Consider the following 17673-nt stretch of genomic DNA (forward strand, 5'->3'; position numbering starts at 1 on the left):
TATACATACATTTATATATACACATATATATATATATACATATATGTGTATGTACACATTCATATATATATACATATAGGCATATATATACACATATATACATACATATTAACATATGTATGCATACATATATACATATACACATATATACATACATTTATATATATGTATACATGTATATACATATAAACACATATATATGTATATATACATACATACATACATATATATACATATATACACATATATACATACATATTAACATATGTATACACACATATATACACATATACTCACATATATACACACATATATACACATGTATATACACATATATATACATTTATACATATGTATACTTAAATATATACACACGTATACTTACGTAGATGTATACACACACATATATACATATACAGAAACATACATATATACACACACATATATATATATACACACACATACTAATATATATACATACATACATTCACACACACATATATATAGAGACATATATATATATACATATATATACATATATATATACACAGACATATAAAACAATATATATACATGTATATAAATACACATTAAAACAAATATACATGTATATATGTATGTATATTATATATATATATATATATATATATATATATATATGTGTGTGTGTGTGTTCCAGGTAAACAACAGCAACAAAGTAGTTCCACTCTTGTTAAAAAAAAAAACGGCCGTGCTCTCCACTTAAAAATAGTATTTTGGAATGGAGTGCTTAATAAAAATATATTTTGTTTCAAGTTTCAAATAAATTGAAGACGCTGTCATGACTTTGTGGCTAAAAGAGGGAAACCAAAAAAAAAAAATAATAAAAAAAAAAAGAGTCCGCAAGCCACATTTGGAGTAGGTGATGAGCCAGGTGTGTCACGGCTGCTACTTGAAGAAGTAGTGGATGAGAACCTGCAGGAGGATAAGAGCCACCATGACGATGTAATCCCGCTGCTGCAGGAAGGAGGCGCCGTCCGCTCGGCCCGCGGTGCGACTTCGCAGCACGCTCATACTCCTGCAGGGCAATGAGGATGGTTAAAAAAAAGAAGAAAAAAAAAGAGGCTTCGCTACATGTCTTAAAATATAAATAAGGCAAGTATGAAGTGGCTAACAATGGAGCTAATGGAGTCGCTCTATTCCGCCTATAAATTGCTCTAAAAATCCTCCATCAGGGTTTTATATACACGCTGTAAGTATACTTGTACTATCCAGTAACATTCATAATAACATGTCATATTTACATATTTTGATCAATTTAAACATAGGGCGGCGTATTCATTTCACCACCGTCACTTTCCCTTCAACAATAACAACACTACTTATCACGTCAGACTTGATGAGAGACAAAAGACGTAATAAAATAATCACTTACTGTACAATGTCTGCTCTCACTGGGATAAAGACTGATGGGATGGTTGTATCTTCCCCTTCACATCGACAATCCATCATAATCCTCACAAAGGGTTTTAAAAAAACGTGTCTTTCTCGCCATCTCCAGGTCTAAGTTGGATGTCAAAGTTGACCGACTTGTGGGTTTACGTCCACAACCTTCTACTATCCAGGTGAGAGGCATGATTTATCATCTAGAATTAACTTTCGCCAACTCAGAGGCGATGCAGCGGCTCGATATGTCAAGTTAGCTCTCTGTGATCACGGCGCCGCGGAAAGTAGTTCCTCTGCGTTATAATAACAATATCATTGTTGGCCACCTCTTACTTGCCATATTCTATGATTTAGAATGCGTAAAAAAAGGCACTTGTGTTCTTGTCATACATAAGGATTGTGAATGATAGGCAAAATGAAACAAAGAAAAGTGCAGGTAGGGGGCGCTAAAGAGGTCCCACCTGTTGATGTCATCCTGTGTCCGCCTGATGGACTCGATGGCATTTTGTAGTTCCAGCAGGTCAGTTCCCTTCTTACGCAGACGACTGTTGTGTTTACTTTTGTGTCCTGCAAGCACACACATCACACACACACTATCAGATCATGACACACACTATCATATCATGACTAATATAGTCAAAAACATAACCATAAAATGACAAATATAATCATATAATGACTAATATAATAACAAATATAATCATATAATAACAAATATACTAACACATATAATCATATAATGACAAATATAATAACAAATATAATCATATAATAACAAATATACTAACACATATAATCATATAATGACAAAGTAAATAACAAATGTAATTATATAATGACAAATGTTATCATATAATGACAAATATAATACCAAACATAATCATATAGTGACTATTATAATAATAAATATAATCATATATTGACGAATATAATCGTATATTGACAAATAAAATACCAAATATAACCGTGTAATAACAAATATGATACCACATATAATCATTTAATGACAAAATCATATAAGAAATAAAACAAGTATAATCCTATACCAAATTAAATAACTAATATAATCATACAAAGACAAAAATAAGGAATATAATCATACAATGACAAATATGATAAATATAATCATATAATGACTAATGTAAGAACAAATATAATTATATAATAACACATATAATCATATAATGACAAATATAATCGTATATTGACAAATAAAAAACCAAATATAATCATATAATAACACATATGGTCACATACTACAATCATACAATGACAAATATAATAAATGTAATCATATCATGACCATATTTGTCATGATATGATTATATTTATTATATTTGTCAAATATAACCAAATAAGGACAAATATAACAAATAAAATAACAAATATAATCATATAATGACGAATATAAAAACAATATCATAATATAATGACAAATATGGTCATATAATGACAAATATAATCATATAGTAACACATATAATCATATAATGACTAATATTATAAATTTAATTATATAATGACAAATATAATACCAAATATAATCATATAGTGACTAATATAATAATAAATATAATCACATAATGACAAATATAATCGTATATTGACAAATGAAATACCAAATATAATTATGCAATGACAAATATGATACCACATACAATCATACAATGAAAAATACAATAGATATAATCATATAATGACCATATTTTTCATTTTATGATTATATTTATCAAATATAACCAAATAAAGACAAAGATCTTATGACAAATAAAATAAATATAATCATATAGTGACGAATATAATAACAATATAATTATATAATGACAAATATGGTCATATAATAACAAATATAATGATAAAATAACACATATAATCATATAATGACAAATATAATAACAAATATAATCATATAATACCAAATATAATCATACAATAACAAATATAATAACAAATATAATCATATAATAACAAATATAATCATACAATGACAAATATAATAACAAATATAATCATATAATGACAAATATAATGTATATTGACAAATACAATACCAAATTTATTCAACAAAAAAATGGTATACAACCACAAATATAATAACACAATACAATCACATAATAACAAATATTATAAATCTAATCATATAATGACAAATACGGCCATATAATGAAAAATATAATAACAAATATTATAATATCATGACAAATATGGTCATATAATAACAAATATAATAATATATACAATTATAAAATAACAAATATAATCCTATAATGACAAATAACAAAACAAATATAGTAAAAGTATAATCATGTAATATATAAAGTAACAGATATAAACATGTGATGACAAATATAGTAACAAATATTAAAATATCATGACTAATATAATAACACATATATTCATATAATAACAAATATGGTCATATAATGACAAATATAATAAAAAATAAAATCTTATAATGACAAATAGAATCATATAATGACTAATATAATAACAAATTGTCAAACCGATGATCTGGGGGTTTGTTTTCCCGGAAGGCAAGGGAAAGTTGGCGCGGGCAAGAAGTGAATGTAAGTACATATTTATTAATAACACTAACAAACTACAAAAAAAGTAAGCAAACAAAAGGCGCGCACAATGGCGGAGAACAAACTTGACTAATGAAAACAAAAGACTAGCACAAAGGCAATTAACTATGAACACGAAACAAAAGCACTTACTGTGGCATGGCATGAAGCATGAACTATAGTAAACATGGGTAGCAGAGGTAGTATGGATGGATAGATAGATAGGATGATGTCACCAGGACGAACAACAGAACCAGACCGGCTTAAATAGCAGTGACATGATCAGTGAAAACGGGTGTGTGACTCGACAGGTGAAAACTAATGGGTTGCTATGGTGACAAAACAAACAAAAGTGCACAGAGTTAAAAAACAACACAAAACATGATCACACAGACATGACACAAATATAATCATATAATAACAAATACGGTCATATAATGACCAATATAATAAATACAATCATATAATGACAAATAAAGCTAATATTGTCATATAATGACAAACATGATGATATAATAATAAATATAATCATATAATGACAAATATGATGATAGAATAACAAATATAATCATATGATGACAAATATGGTCATATAATAAAAAAATATAAATATAAAATATAAAGAATATAATCATATAATGACAAATATAATAACAAATATAGTCATATAATGACAAATATGATGACATAATAACACATGTAGACATAGAGTGACAGGAAGGTACACAACTTGTTGGACTTGAATTCAGACTAAAAACAAAAATCAAACATGGAATCACTTTCTGATTAAGTAGGAACAATAATTCTATGTTTATGAACAATAACTCAATGTTTCTGACAACTTTATGAGACAATTCATTTATCTTTGCGTGTTCTTACCTACAAGCTGCAATGATCAGAATTATGACAACAATGAAAAATGTATTCTTTAAATGGAGCTGCTGACCACTAATTATGTATAATTTGTTCATGTTTACACTTTTTGCTCCATTTTACTGTAAAAGTTTGATACCTTTGAGTTGTTATTCTGTTTATTTTTGGTGAATCCTGGGGTGTTGTCATTGTACCAAATAATAACTGAAGTATCAGCTTGGCATCCATGTTGTACACAAGTTTCCAAATTCCCAGCAGCCGTGAAAGCAGCATACGCTCAATGCAATGTTGTACACTGGAATATTTCCAAATTCCCAGTAGCCCTGAAAGCAGCATGGCCACATTTCAATGTTGCACACTTGAATATTTCCAAATTCCCAGAAGGCTTGAAAGCAGCATTAGCTCATTGCAATGTTGTCCTCTTGAATACCTTCAAATTCCCAGCAGCCATGAAAGCAGCATTAGCTCAATTCTATGTTAGACATTTGAATGTATTGAAATTCCCAGCAGTCTAGAAAGCTGCATTAGCTAAATTCACTGTTGGACATTTGAATATATTCAAAATCCCAGCAGCCTTAAAAGCAGCATACACTCAATACAATGTTGTACACTTGAATATTTCCAAATTCCCAGCAGCCCTGAAAGCAGCATGGGCTCAACTCAATGTTGCGCTCTTGAATGTTTCCTAATTCCCAGCAGGCTTGAAAGCATTATTAGCTCAATGCAATGTTGTCCTCTTGAATACCCTCAAATTCCCAGCATCCTTGAAAGCAGCATTAGCTCAATTCACTGTTGGACATTTGAATGTGTTCAAATTCCCAGCAGCCTTGAATGCAGCAAGAACTCAATGCAACGTTGTACATTTGAATGTTTCCAATGTCCCAGTAGCCTTGAAAGCAGCATTAGCTAAATCCAATATTGTACACTTGAATATGTCCAAATTCCCAGCAGCCTTGAAAGCAACACGGGCTCCAAGAAATGTTGTACACTTGAATGTGTCCAAATTATGGGCTCAATGTAATGTTGTACACTTGAATGTTTTAAAATTCCCAGCAGCCTTAAAAGCAACATGGGATCAATGCATTATTGTACACTAGAATGTGTCCAAATTCACAGTAGCCTTGAAAGGAGCATTAGCGCAATGCAATATTGTACATTTGAAAGGTTCCAATTTCTCAGTAGCCATGAAAGCATCACAGGCTCAATGCAATGTTGTACACTTGCATATGTCCAAATTCCCAGTAGTCTTGAAAGCAGCACGGGCTCAATGCAATGTTGTGCACATGCCTATGTCCAAATTCCCAATAGTCTTGAAAGCAGCACAGGCTCAATGCAATATTCCCAGCAGCCCTGAAAGCAGCACTAGAATGTGTCCAAATTCACATTAGCCTTGAAAGCAGCATTAGCGCAATGCAATATTGTACATTTGAAAGGTTCCAATTTCTCAGTAGCCTTGAAAGCATCACAGGCTCAATGCAATGTTGTACACTTGCAGATGTCTAAATTCCCAGTAGTCTTGAAAGCAGCACGGGCTCAATGCAATGTTGTACACTTGCATATGTCCAAATTTCCAATGAAGTGAAGTGAATTATATTTATATAGCGCTTTTCTCTAGTGACTCAAAACGCTTTACATAGTGAAACCCAATATCTAAGTTACATTTAAACCAGTGTGGGTGGCACTGGGAGCAGGTGGGTAAAGTGTCTTGCCCAAGGACACAACGGCAGTGACTAGGATGGCGGAAACGGGAATCGAACCTGCAACCCTCAAGTTGCTAGCACGGCCACTCTACCAACCGAGCTATACCGCGCCGCTTTCAATAGTCTTGAAACCGGCACAGGCTCAATGCATTGCTGTATACTTTAATAGTTCAAAATTCCCAGCAGCCTTGAAAGCAGCATGGGCTCAATGCAATATTGCAAACTTGAATGTGTCCAAATTATGGGCTCAACGTAATGTTGTACACTTAAATGTTTCAAAATTCCCAGCAGCCTTGAAAGCATCATGGGCTCAATACAATGATGTACACTTGAATGTTTCCAAATTCCCAGCAGCCTTAAAAGCAACACGGGATCAATGCATTATTGTACACTTGAATGTGTCTAAATTCCCAGTAGCCTTGAAAGCAGCATTAGCGCAATGCAATATTGTACACTTGAAAGGTTCCAATTTCTCAGTTGCCTTGAATGCATCATGAGCTCAATGCAATGTTGTACACTTGCATATGTCCAAATTCCCAGTAGTCTTGAAAGCAGCACGGGCTAAATGCAATGTTGTACACTTGCATAAGTCCAAATTCCCAGTAGTCTTGAAAGCAGCACGGGTTCAAGCAATATTGCAAACTTGAATGTGTCCAAATTCCCAGCAGCCTTGAAAGCAGCATTAGCTCAATGCAATATTGTACACTTCAATCCTTCTAATTTCTCAGTACGGTAGCCTTGAAAGCAGCACAGGCTCAATGCAATGTTGTACAATTGCATATTTCCAAATTCCCAGTAGTCTTGAAAGCATACTTGCCAACCTTGAGACCTCCGATTTCAGGGCGTGGGGTGGAGCTTGGTTGGGGGTGGGGCGGGGCGTGGTTGGGGGCGTGGTTAAGAGTCAAATATTTTATATATATATATGTATATGTATATATATATATATACGCCCGATTGTAGCTGAGATAGGCGCCAGCGCCCCCCTCGACCCCAAAAGGGAATAAGCGGTAGCAAATGGATGGATGGATATATATATATATATATATATGTATATATATATATATATATATATATATATATATATATATACATATATTACTTGACTTTCAGTGAATTCTAGCTATATATATATATGTATATATGTATATAGAAATAAAATAAATACTTGAATTTCAGTGTTCATTTATTTACACACCTAACACTCATCTACTCATTGTTGAGTTAATGGTTGAAATGTCCATCTTTGTTCTATTCTCTGTCACTATTTTTCCAACCATATGCATGCACAGCTAGACTCTCTGGCAGAGAAGAAGTCTAGCAAAACTCCTCGCGGAAAAAATGAGCACGTCCAGTGGATGGCTCAGACTCCCAAAATGTAACACTGAACGACACAGGAGGTGCTTCATACTGACAGCCATCAGACTGTATAATGCATATGTTCCTTGATTGCACTTAAATGTGGAATATATGTAGAATATATTTATATTATCCATCCATCCATCCATTTTCTACCGCTTATTCCCTTTCGGGGTTGCGGGGGGCGCTGGCGCCTATCTCAGCTACAATCGGGCGGAAGGCGGGGTACACCCTGGACAAGTCGCCAACTCATCGCATATTATTCATATATATATATATATATATATATATATATATATTATATTATTTATTATTATCATTGTTTATTGCGAGCGAACTGTGGTGCTGAAATTCCCCCAGGAATCAATAAAGTACATTCTATTGTACATTCTATTCTATTCTATGTACAATAGATGGCAGTATTGTCCTGTTTAAGAGTGTCACAAGTTCATAACTTTGGTGCTTACGGCAGACGAACTGCTTTACGGTAGACGAAAATGTGACTGCTGTTGTTGTGTGTTATTACCGGGCAGGGAGGACTTTGATGAAACTGCGTAACAATAAACCCACATAAGAAACCAAGAACTCGCCCTCGATCATTCTACAGTTATAACGTCATTGGGCAGGCTCGCTCTTTATACCGTGGGAAAGCGGACGTGAAAACAGACTGTTGACACGTCACTCAGGTCCGATTGGAGCTGGAGGGGGCGTGGCCTCCAGCTCCGCCTGAATTTCAGGAGATTTTCGGGAGAACATTTGTCCCGGGAGGTTTTCGGGAGAGGCGCTGAATTTCGGGAGTCTCCCGGAAAATCCGGGAGGGTTGGCAAGTATACTTGAAAGCAACACGGGCTCAATGCAATATTGTACACTTGAATGTGTCCAAATTCCCAGCAGCTTTGAAAGCAGCATGGGCTCAAAAAATTGCAAACTTGAAAGTGTCCAAATTCCCAGCAGCCTTGAAAGCAGCATTAACTCAATGCAATATTGCAGACTTGAATTTTACCAATTTCCCAGTAGCCTTGAAAGCAGCACGGGCTCAATGTATTGTTGTACACTTTAATAGTTACAAATTCCCAGCAGCCTTGAAAGTAGCATGGGCTCAATGCAATATTGTACACTTGAATGTGTCCAAATTACATTGACCTCTGCTACATCTTCTTATTCTCTGGCAGACTAAGGGTCTCATCTATAAAACTTACATAGGCACTAAACATGAACTCTTTAGTAGCCTTTTTTTGACACGGATCTCCAATTAGATCTCACCAGGTATGTGTAAAATATTTTTTATTGTGTGTGTGTATGTGCGTGTCACACTCACGCTCACTTCCAGAGGAGTCCTGGCGGTCAAGTTCAGGGGAAGAGCAGCCACTTTCTGGGCTTTTAGGTTTGTCACTCTTGTGTTTGCGCTTTGGCACCGTCACCTAAAGCATGAACATTGAATATGCTTAAAAAAGCTCCACCACCACACACACTCTTCATGCATGACCATTACACAAACACACACAGTATGTAAAAACACGACGGTCGGCAGTGGTGCAAAGCATGCTGCCACCGTGTTTATTATCGATGAAGCTGTCGTGTAATGAAATGTAAATATAATTAATTGCATATTAGAGTTGTTTTTATGTCTGTGTCTACATTTTAAAAATATATTTGTAGGAGATGAGTTGATTGGCAATTTGTGTTTTTAATATAGACATAAAGTATTTGTCGAGCCAAATTGTGATGAATAAAAAGAACAGAATAATATTACAGTAACGACAACAACACTAAACTAAGTTAATTTACTTTGTCAGGAAAAATATGTTTAAGTGTTACATTATATATATAATTCTGTAAATACCACCTTAAACGTTAATGCACACTGTAATGTATACATTGGTTTTGTATAGAGTCAAATACGTGAATGTGTTGTTTTGGTGTAAATGTATTTATTATTTCTTCATTTAATAATAAAAAAAACACCTTCATTTCTGTCTTTGTCAGGAAAAAAATATGTTATATCTAATTCTGTAAATACCACTTCATACAAACCCCAAAACCAGTGAAGTCGGCACGCTGTGTAAATGGTAAATAAAAACATAATATAATGATTTGCAAATCCTTTTCAATATTTCTATTCAATTAAATAGACTGCAAAGACAAGATACTTAACGTCCCAACTGGAAAATTGTGTTATTTTTTTGCAAATATTAGCTCATTTGGGATTTGAGGCCTGCAACATTATTCAAAAAAGCTGGCACAAGTGGCAAAAGAGACTGAGAAAGTAGAGGAACGCATATCATACGCTTATTTGGAACATCCCACAGGTGAGCAGACTAATTGGGGACAGGTGGGTGCCATGATTGGTGCCATGAAATGCTCAGTCATTCACAAACAAGAACGGGGCGAGGGTCCCCACTTGGTCAACAAATGTGTGAGCAAATTGTCCGACAGTTTAAGAACAATATTTCTCAACGAGGTTTTGCAAGGAATTTAGGGATTTCACCATCTACGATGCGTAATATCATCAAAAGTTTTAAAGAATCTGGAGACATCACTGCACTTAAGCACAGATATTACGGACCATCCATCCCTCAGGCGGTACTGCACCAAAAAGTGACATCAGTGCGTAAAGGATATCACCACATGGGCTCAGGAGCACTTCAGAAAACCACTGTCAGTAACTACAGTTGGCCGCTACATCTGTAAGTGCAAGTTAAAACTGTACATTGCAAAGCCAAAGCCATTTATCAACAACACCCAGACACGTCGTCTGAGCTCATCTAAGATGGACTGATGCAAAGTGGAAAAAGTGTTCTGTGGTCTGACGAGTCCACATTTCTAATTGTTTTTTGGAAACTGTGGAATAGAACCATCTGGATTGTTCTAGGCGCAAAGTGCAAAAGCCAGCATCTGTGATGGTATGGGGGTGCATTAGTGCCCAAGGCATGGGTAATGATGGAGATAGATGTCTACATATATCCATATTTTGGAATATTCGAAATAGCTAGTGTTTTCATCTGTACTTATTAGTGATTCCTAGAGCTCAAAAAAAGTCTGCGGGCTATAGAGCGTTTTCCGTTCGGGCTCCAGTACTCTGGAATGCCCTCCCGGTAACAGTTCGAGATGCTACCTCAGTAGAAGCATTTAAGTCTCACCTTAAAACTCATCTGTATACTCTAGCCTTTAAATAGACCTCCTTTTTAGACCAGTTGATCTGCCGCTTCTTTTCTTTCTCCTATGTCTCCCCCTCCCTTGTGGAGGGGGTCCGGTCCGATGACCATGGATGAAGTACTGGCTGTCCAGAGTCGAGACCCAGGATGGACCGCTCGTCGGGACCCAGGATGGACCGCTCGCCTGTATCGGTTGGGGACATCTCTACGCTGCTGATCCGCTTGAGATGGTTTCCTGTGGACGGGACTCTCGCTGCTGTCTTGGAGCCACTATGGATTGAACTTTCACAGTATCATGTTAGACCCGCTCGACATCCATTGCTTTCGGTCCCCTAGAGGGGGGGGGGGTTGCCCACATCTGAGGTCCTCTCCAAGGTTTCTCATAGTCAGCATTGTCACTGGCGTCCCACTGGATGTGAATTCTCCCTGCCCACTGGGTGTGAGTTTTCCTTGCCCTTTTGTGGGTTCTTCCGAGGATGTTGTAGTCGTAATGATTTGTGCAGTCCTTTGAGACATTTGTGATTTGGGGCTATATAAATAAACATTGATTGATTGATTGACTTTTTCTATTTTACAATCTCATGTCCTTGGTATACTGCAAGTTAACCTTGGCTGTAGGAATGTGAGGAGGAGATGTACTCCCTTTCTTATCTCATCCTGTGCCCAGCTGAGGAGGAACAATAGGCTTGTGTATTCGGTCTCGAGGGTGGGGGCGAGCAACGTAGTGAAAAAGACAGCGCTTCCGTAAGATGTTTAGATCAATTTGGGCAATGCTATCAAAAGGTTGTATCTAGATTGGTCTCTCCAAAGCTTTGGAGTAAAATATCATATATCCTCCTCATTGTCTGGGATTCATTGAGAATCAGCTTATGTGTCATCGAAAAGAACTTGGGAGAAGACCGGCAGTTTAAATTCCCAGCAGAGGAACGCCTGGTCGAACACAACAGTTACTACACATCTGTGAAGGCACCATTAGTGCTGGTATTCATTGATTGAAATAAATAAACATTGATAGGTACGTAAATACAGGTTTTGGTGCAATATATGTTGCCATCCAAGCAACGTTATCATGGACGCCCCTGCTTATTTCAGCGTGGCTTCATAGTAAAAGAGTGCAGGTACTAGACTGGCCTGCCTGTAGTCCAGACCTGTCACCAATTGAACATGTGTGGTGAATTATGAAGCCTAAAATACACAACGTGCCAACTTCACTGGTTACGGGTGTTGTAGTTGAACGCACAGAGTAAAGTGGACATTTGTTTTGGATGAAGTCGCACACATATTAGGACATGCTCATGCTGCATCCAGCCAGAGAAAGCAGAACATTGGATGCAGTCGATCTGATGAGGACACGAGACAAGGCAGGCAAGAAAAAGTAAAAAAAAAACAGCTGTTTGGATGAAGACAGAAAAAGATGGATGACAAGTGTTGGCAGCAAAGCGATGGAGACGAAAAGCCAAAAAAAAATAAAAAAAGGTGCTGCGTAGATGTCTGAAGAGAGTATTTGGGAGAGAGGACGACCTACCTGGCACTTGCAATTGTCCCGCCGCGACCCCTGGTTACTCAGACTAATAAGACTGCCAGAACGTACCATGGGGGTGCGGTGTCGGACCTTGGTCTGGATGCAGCCCTCCTTTTCAAACTGGATCAAGTCGTTGAGGGGGTCCCACGGTCTGGTGCTGCGGGAGGAGGAAGATCATGACCTGAGTATATGTTTATATACATATGTATGTTTATATTTATATGTATGGGTTTTAACAGTAGAGATATGACTACATGGATGGTTCAATGGAAAGATCTAGAAGGTATGATGTAGACCCAGTACCAGTACCAGTCAGTTTTAGGTACCACTTCATGATTGGGTCGGTCCAAGTGGACTGTAGATATTCTGGACTGATGATACCTCTGTCACTGCCACGTTTAATCTACAGTGTACATTATTATTTAATCTATGGTGTACATTTATATTGTTTAAACTATAGAGTATGTTAATGATCATTTCATGTACAGTGTACGTTATCATGATTGAATGTACAGTGTACATTCATATCATTAGAGTACATTAATATCATTAGAGTGCATTAATATCATGGACTGTATAGTGTACATTAATATCACTAGAGTGCATTAATATCATGGACTGTATAGTGTACATTAATATCATTAGAGTACACTAATATCATAGACTGTATAGTGTACATTAATATAATTAGAGTACACTAATATCATGTACTGTATAGTGTACATTAATCTCATTTGACTAAACTAATATCATTTGATGTATAGTGTACATTAATACCATTAGAGTACATTACAATATTTAAATGTCGAGTGTACATTAATATCATTAGAGTACATTCATATAATTTAATATATAGTGTACAATATTTTAATTAGAGTGCATTAATATTATATATTGTATAGTGTACATTACTATCATTAGAGTACATTACTATCATTAGCCTACATTAATATCATGTACTGTATAGTGTACATTAATATCCATCCATCCATCCTTTTTCTACCGCTTAATCCCTTTTGGCGTCGCGGGGGGCGCTGGCGCCTATCTCAGCTACAATCGGGCGGAAGGCGGGGTACACGCTGGACAAGTCGCCACCTCATTGCAGGGCCAACACAGATAGACAGACAACATTCACACTCACATTCACACACCAGGGCCAATTTAGTGTTGCCAATCAACCTAATATCAGTAGAGTACATTCATATCATTTAATGTATAGTGTACAATATTATAATTCGAGTACATAAATATTATTTATTGTATACTGTACATTACTATCGTTAGAGTACACTACTATCTTTGAATGTACAGTGTACATTAATATAATTTAATGTATAGTGTACATTAATATCATTAGCCTATATTAATATCATGTACTGTATAGTGTACATTAATATCATTTGAGTACATTACAATCATTGAATGTAGAGTGTACATTAATATTATTAGAGTACATTCATATCATTTAATGTACAGTGTACAATATTACAATTAGAGTGCATTAATTTTATTTATTGTATAGTGTACATTATTATCATTATAGTACATTAATATCATTGAATGTTGAGTGTACAATAATATTGAATGTATAGTGTACATTAATATCATTAGAGTACATTAATATCATTTAATGTATATTGTACAATAATGTTATTAGAGTACCTTAATATTATTTATTGTATAGTGTACATTTCTATAGTTACAGCACATTACTATCATTGAATATAGTGTGTAAAATAATACCATTAGAGTACATTACAATCAATTAATGTAGAGTGTAGATTAATATCATAAAAGTACATTAATATCATGTACTGTATAGTGTACATTAATATCATTAGCCTACATTAATGTAATGTACTGTATAGTGTACATTAATATCATTAGAGTACATTCATATCATTTAATGTATAGTGTACAATAATATAATTAGAGTACATTAATATTATTTATTGTATAGTGTACATTCTTATCATTAGAGTACACTACTATCATTGAATGTACAGTGTACATTAATATAATTGAATGTTTAGTGTACATTAATATCATTAGCCTACAATAATATAATGTACTGTATAGTGTACATTAATATCATTAGAGTAGATTACAATCATTGAATGTAGAGTGTACATTAATATCATTAGAGTACATTCATATCATTTAATGTATAGTGGACAATAATATAATTAGAGTACATTAATATTATTTATTGTATAGTGTAAATTACTATCATTAGAGTACACTACTATCATTGAATGTACAGTGTACATTAATATAATTTAATGTTTGTGTACATTAATATCATTAGCCTACAATAATATAATGTACTGTATAGTGTACATTAATATCATTAGAGTAGATTACAATCCTTGAATGTAGAGTGTACATTAATATCATTAGAGTACATTCATATAATTTAATGTATAGTGTACAATAATATAATTAGAGTACATTAATATTTTTATTGTATAGTGTTCATTACTATCATTAGAGTACACTACTATCATTGAATGTACAGTGTACATTATTATTTAATGTATAGTGTACATTAATACCATTAGCCTATATTAATATCATGTACTGTGTAGTGTACATTAATATTATTAGAGAACATTACAATCATTGAATGTAGATTGTACATTGATATCATTAGAGTACATTCATATCATTTAATGTATAGTGTACAATATTACAATTAGAGTATGTTGGCCCTGCGATGAGTTGGCGACTTGTCCAGGGTGTACCCCGCCTTCCGCCCGATTGTAGCTGAGATAGGCGCCAGTGCCCCCCGCGACCCCGAAAGGGAATAAGCGGTAGAAAATGGATGGATGGATAATTTTATTTATTGTGTAGTGTACATTATTATCATTATAGTACATTAATATCATTGAATGTAGAGTGTACAATAATATTGAATGTATAGTGTACATTAATATCATTAGAGTACATTAATATCATTGGAGTACATTAATATCATTTAATGTATATTGTACAATAATGTAATTAGAGTACATTAATAATATTTATTGTATAGTGTACATTACTATCATTAGAGTACATTACTATCATTAGCCTACATTAATATCATGTACTGTATAGTGTACATTAATATCCATCCATTTTCTACCGCTTATTCCCTTTTGCGGTCGCGGGGGGGCGCTGCCGCCTATCTCAGCTACAATCGGGCGGAAGGCGGGGTACACCCTGGACAAGTCGCCACCTCATCGCAGGGCCAACACAGATAGACAGACAACATTCACACTCACATTCACACACTAGGGCCAATTTGGTGTTGCCAATCAACCTAATATCATTAGAGTACATTCATATCATTTAATGTATAGTGTACAATATTATAATTAGAGTACATTAATATTATTTATTGTATACTTTACATTACTATCATTAGAGTACAGTACTATCATTGAATGTACAGTGTACATTAATAATTAATGTATAGTGTACATTAATATCATTACCCTATATTAATATCATGTACTGTATAGTGTACAATAATATAATTAGAGTATATTACAATCATTGAATGTAGAGTGTACATTAATATAATTACAGTACATTCAAATAATTTAATGTATAGTATACAATATTACAACTAGAGTGCATTAATTTTATTTATTGTATAGTGTACATTATTATCATTATAGTACATTAATATCATTGAATGTAGAGTGTAGAATAATATTGAATGTATAGTGTACATTAATATCATTAGAGTACATTAATATAATTTAATGTATATTGTACAATAATGTAATTAGAGTACATTAATATTATTTATTATTTAGTGTACATTTCTATAAGTAGAGTACATTACTATCATTGAATATAGAGTGTACAATAATACCATTAGAGTACATTACAATCAATTAATGTAGAGTGTACATTAATATCATTAGAATACATTAATATCCTGTACTGTATAGTGTACATTAAAATCCCCAGAGTACACTAATATTACTTGATGTATAGTGTACATTAATACAATTAGAGCACATTAATATCATGTACTTTATAATGTACAATAATATCATTCAATGTATAGTGTACATTCATATCATTAGCCTACATTAATATCCTGTACTGTATAGTATACATTAATATTATTAGAGTACATTCATATCATTAAATGTATAGTTTACAATATTATAATTAGAGTACGTTAATATTATTTATTGTATAGTGTACATTACTATCATTAGAGTACATTACTATCATTGAATGTACAGTGTACATTAATGTCATTCAATGTATAGTGTACAATAATATAATTAGAGTACACTAATATCATTTAAAGTGTAGTGTACATTAATACCATTAGAGTACATTACAATCATTGAATGTAGCGTGTACGTTAACATGAATGGAGTGCATTAACATGATTGAATGTATTGTGTACATTAACATGACTGAATGAAGAGTGTATATTAACATGATAAGAATACATTAACATGATTGAATGTACACTGTACGTTAACATGATAAGAATACATTAACATGATTGAATGTACAGTGTACGTTAACATGATTATTGTACATTAACCTGTTTGAACTGACAGTGTACAATGTAGTGTGCAATAACATGATTGAATGTGCAGTGTATATTAACATGATTGAATGTACATTGTACATTAACATGATTGAATGTACAATGTATATTAACATGGTTGAATGTACAATGTACATTAACATGATTGAATGTACAGTGTACATTAACATGATTAAATGTACAGTGTACATTAAGATGATTGAATGTACAGTGTACATTAACATGATTGAATGTCCAGTGTACATTAACATGATTAAATGTACAGTGCATATTAAGATGATTGAATGTACAGTGTACATTAACATGAATTGATCTACAGTGTATATTAACATGACTGGATGTACAGTGTACATCAACATGAGTGGATGTACAGTGTACATTAACATGATTAAATGTACAGTGTATATTAAGATGATTGAATGTACAGTGTATATTAACATGATTGAATCTACATTGTACATTAACATGATTGAATGTAGTGTATATTAACATGATTGAATGTAGTGTATATT

The 17673-nt window shown here is 33.8% G+C and overlaps 1 protein-coding gene across 9 annotated transcripts in view; it reads right to left on the reverse strand.

Moving 5' to 3' along the window:
• Positions 1-644: 644 nt before the first annotated feature.
• osbpl8 (oxysterol binding protein-like 8) overlaps positions 645-17673 on the reverse strand; it is a 200896-nt gene continuing 183867 nt past the window's right edge. For 6 of the 9 annotated variants that reach the window (XM_061913980.1, XM_061913983.1, XM_061913979.1 and 3 more), the window contains 4 exons: positions 12598-12751; positions 9236-9338; positions 1887-1992; positions 645-1057 (listed from right to left, as the gene is read on the reverse strand). In XM_061913980.1, coding sequence (XP_061769964.1) covers positions 928-1057; positions 1887-1992; positions 9236-9338; positions 12598-12751 — 493 coding nt within the window. In that variant the 3' untranslated portion in view covers positions 645-927. The remainder of the gene's footprint in view (positions 1058-1886; positions 1993-9235; positions 9339-12597; positions 12752-17673) is intronic. The other 3 variants (XM_061913988.1, XM_061913984.1, XM_061913985.1) reach the window with 3 other exon arrangements.

This window comes from Nerophis ophidion, linkage group LG10 (assembly GCF_033978795.1).
Source record: "Nerophis ophidion isolate RoL-2023_Sa linkage group LG10, RoL_Noph_v1.0, whole genome shotgun sequence".
NCBI classification, from domain to species: Eukaryota; Metazoa; Chordata; class Actinopteri; order Syngnathiformes; family Syngnathidae; genus Nerophis; species Nerophis ophidion.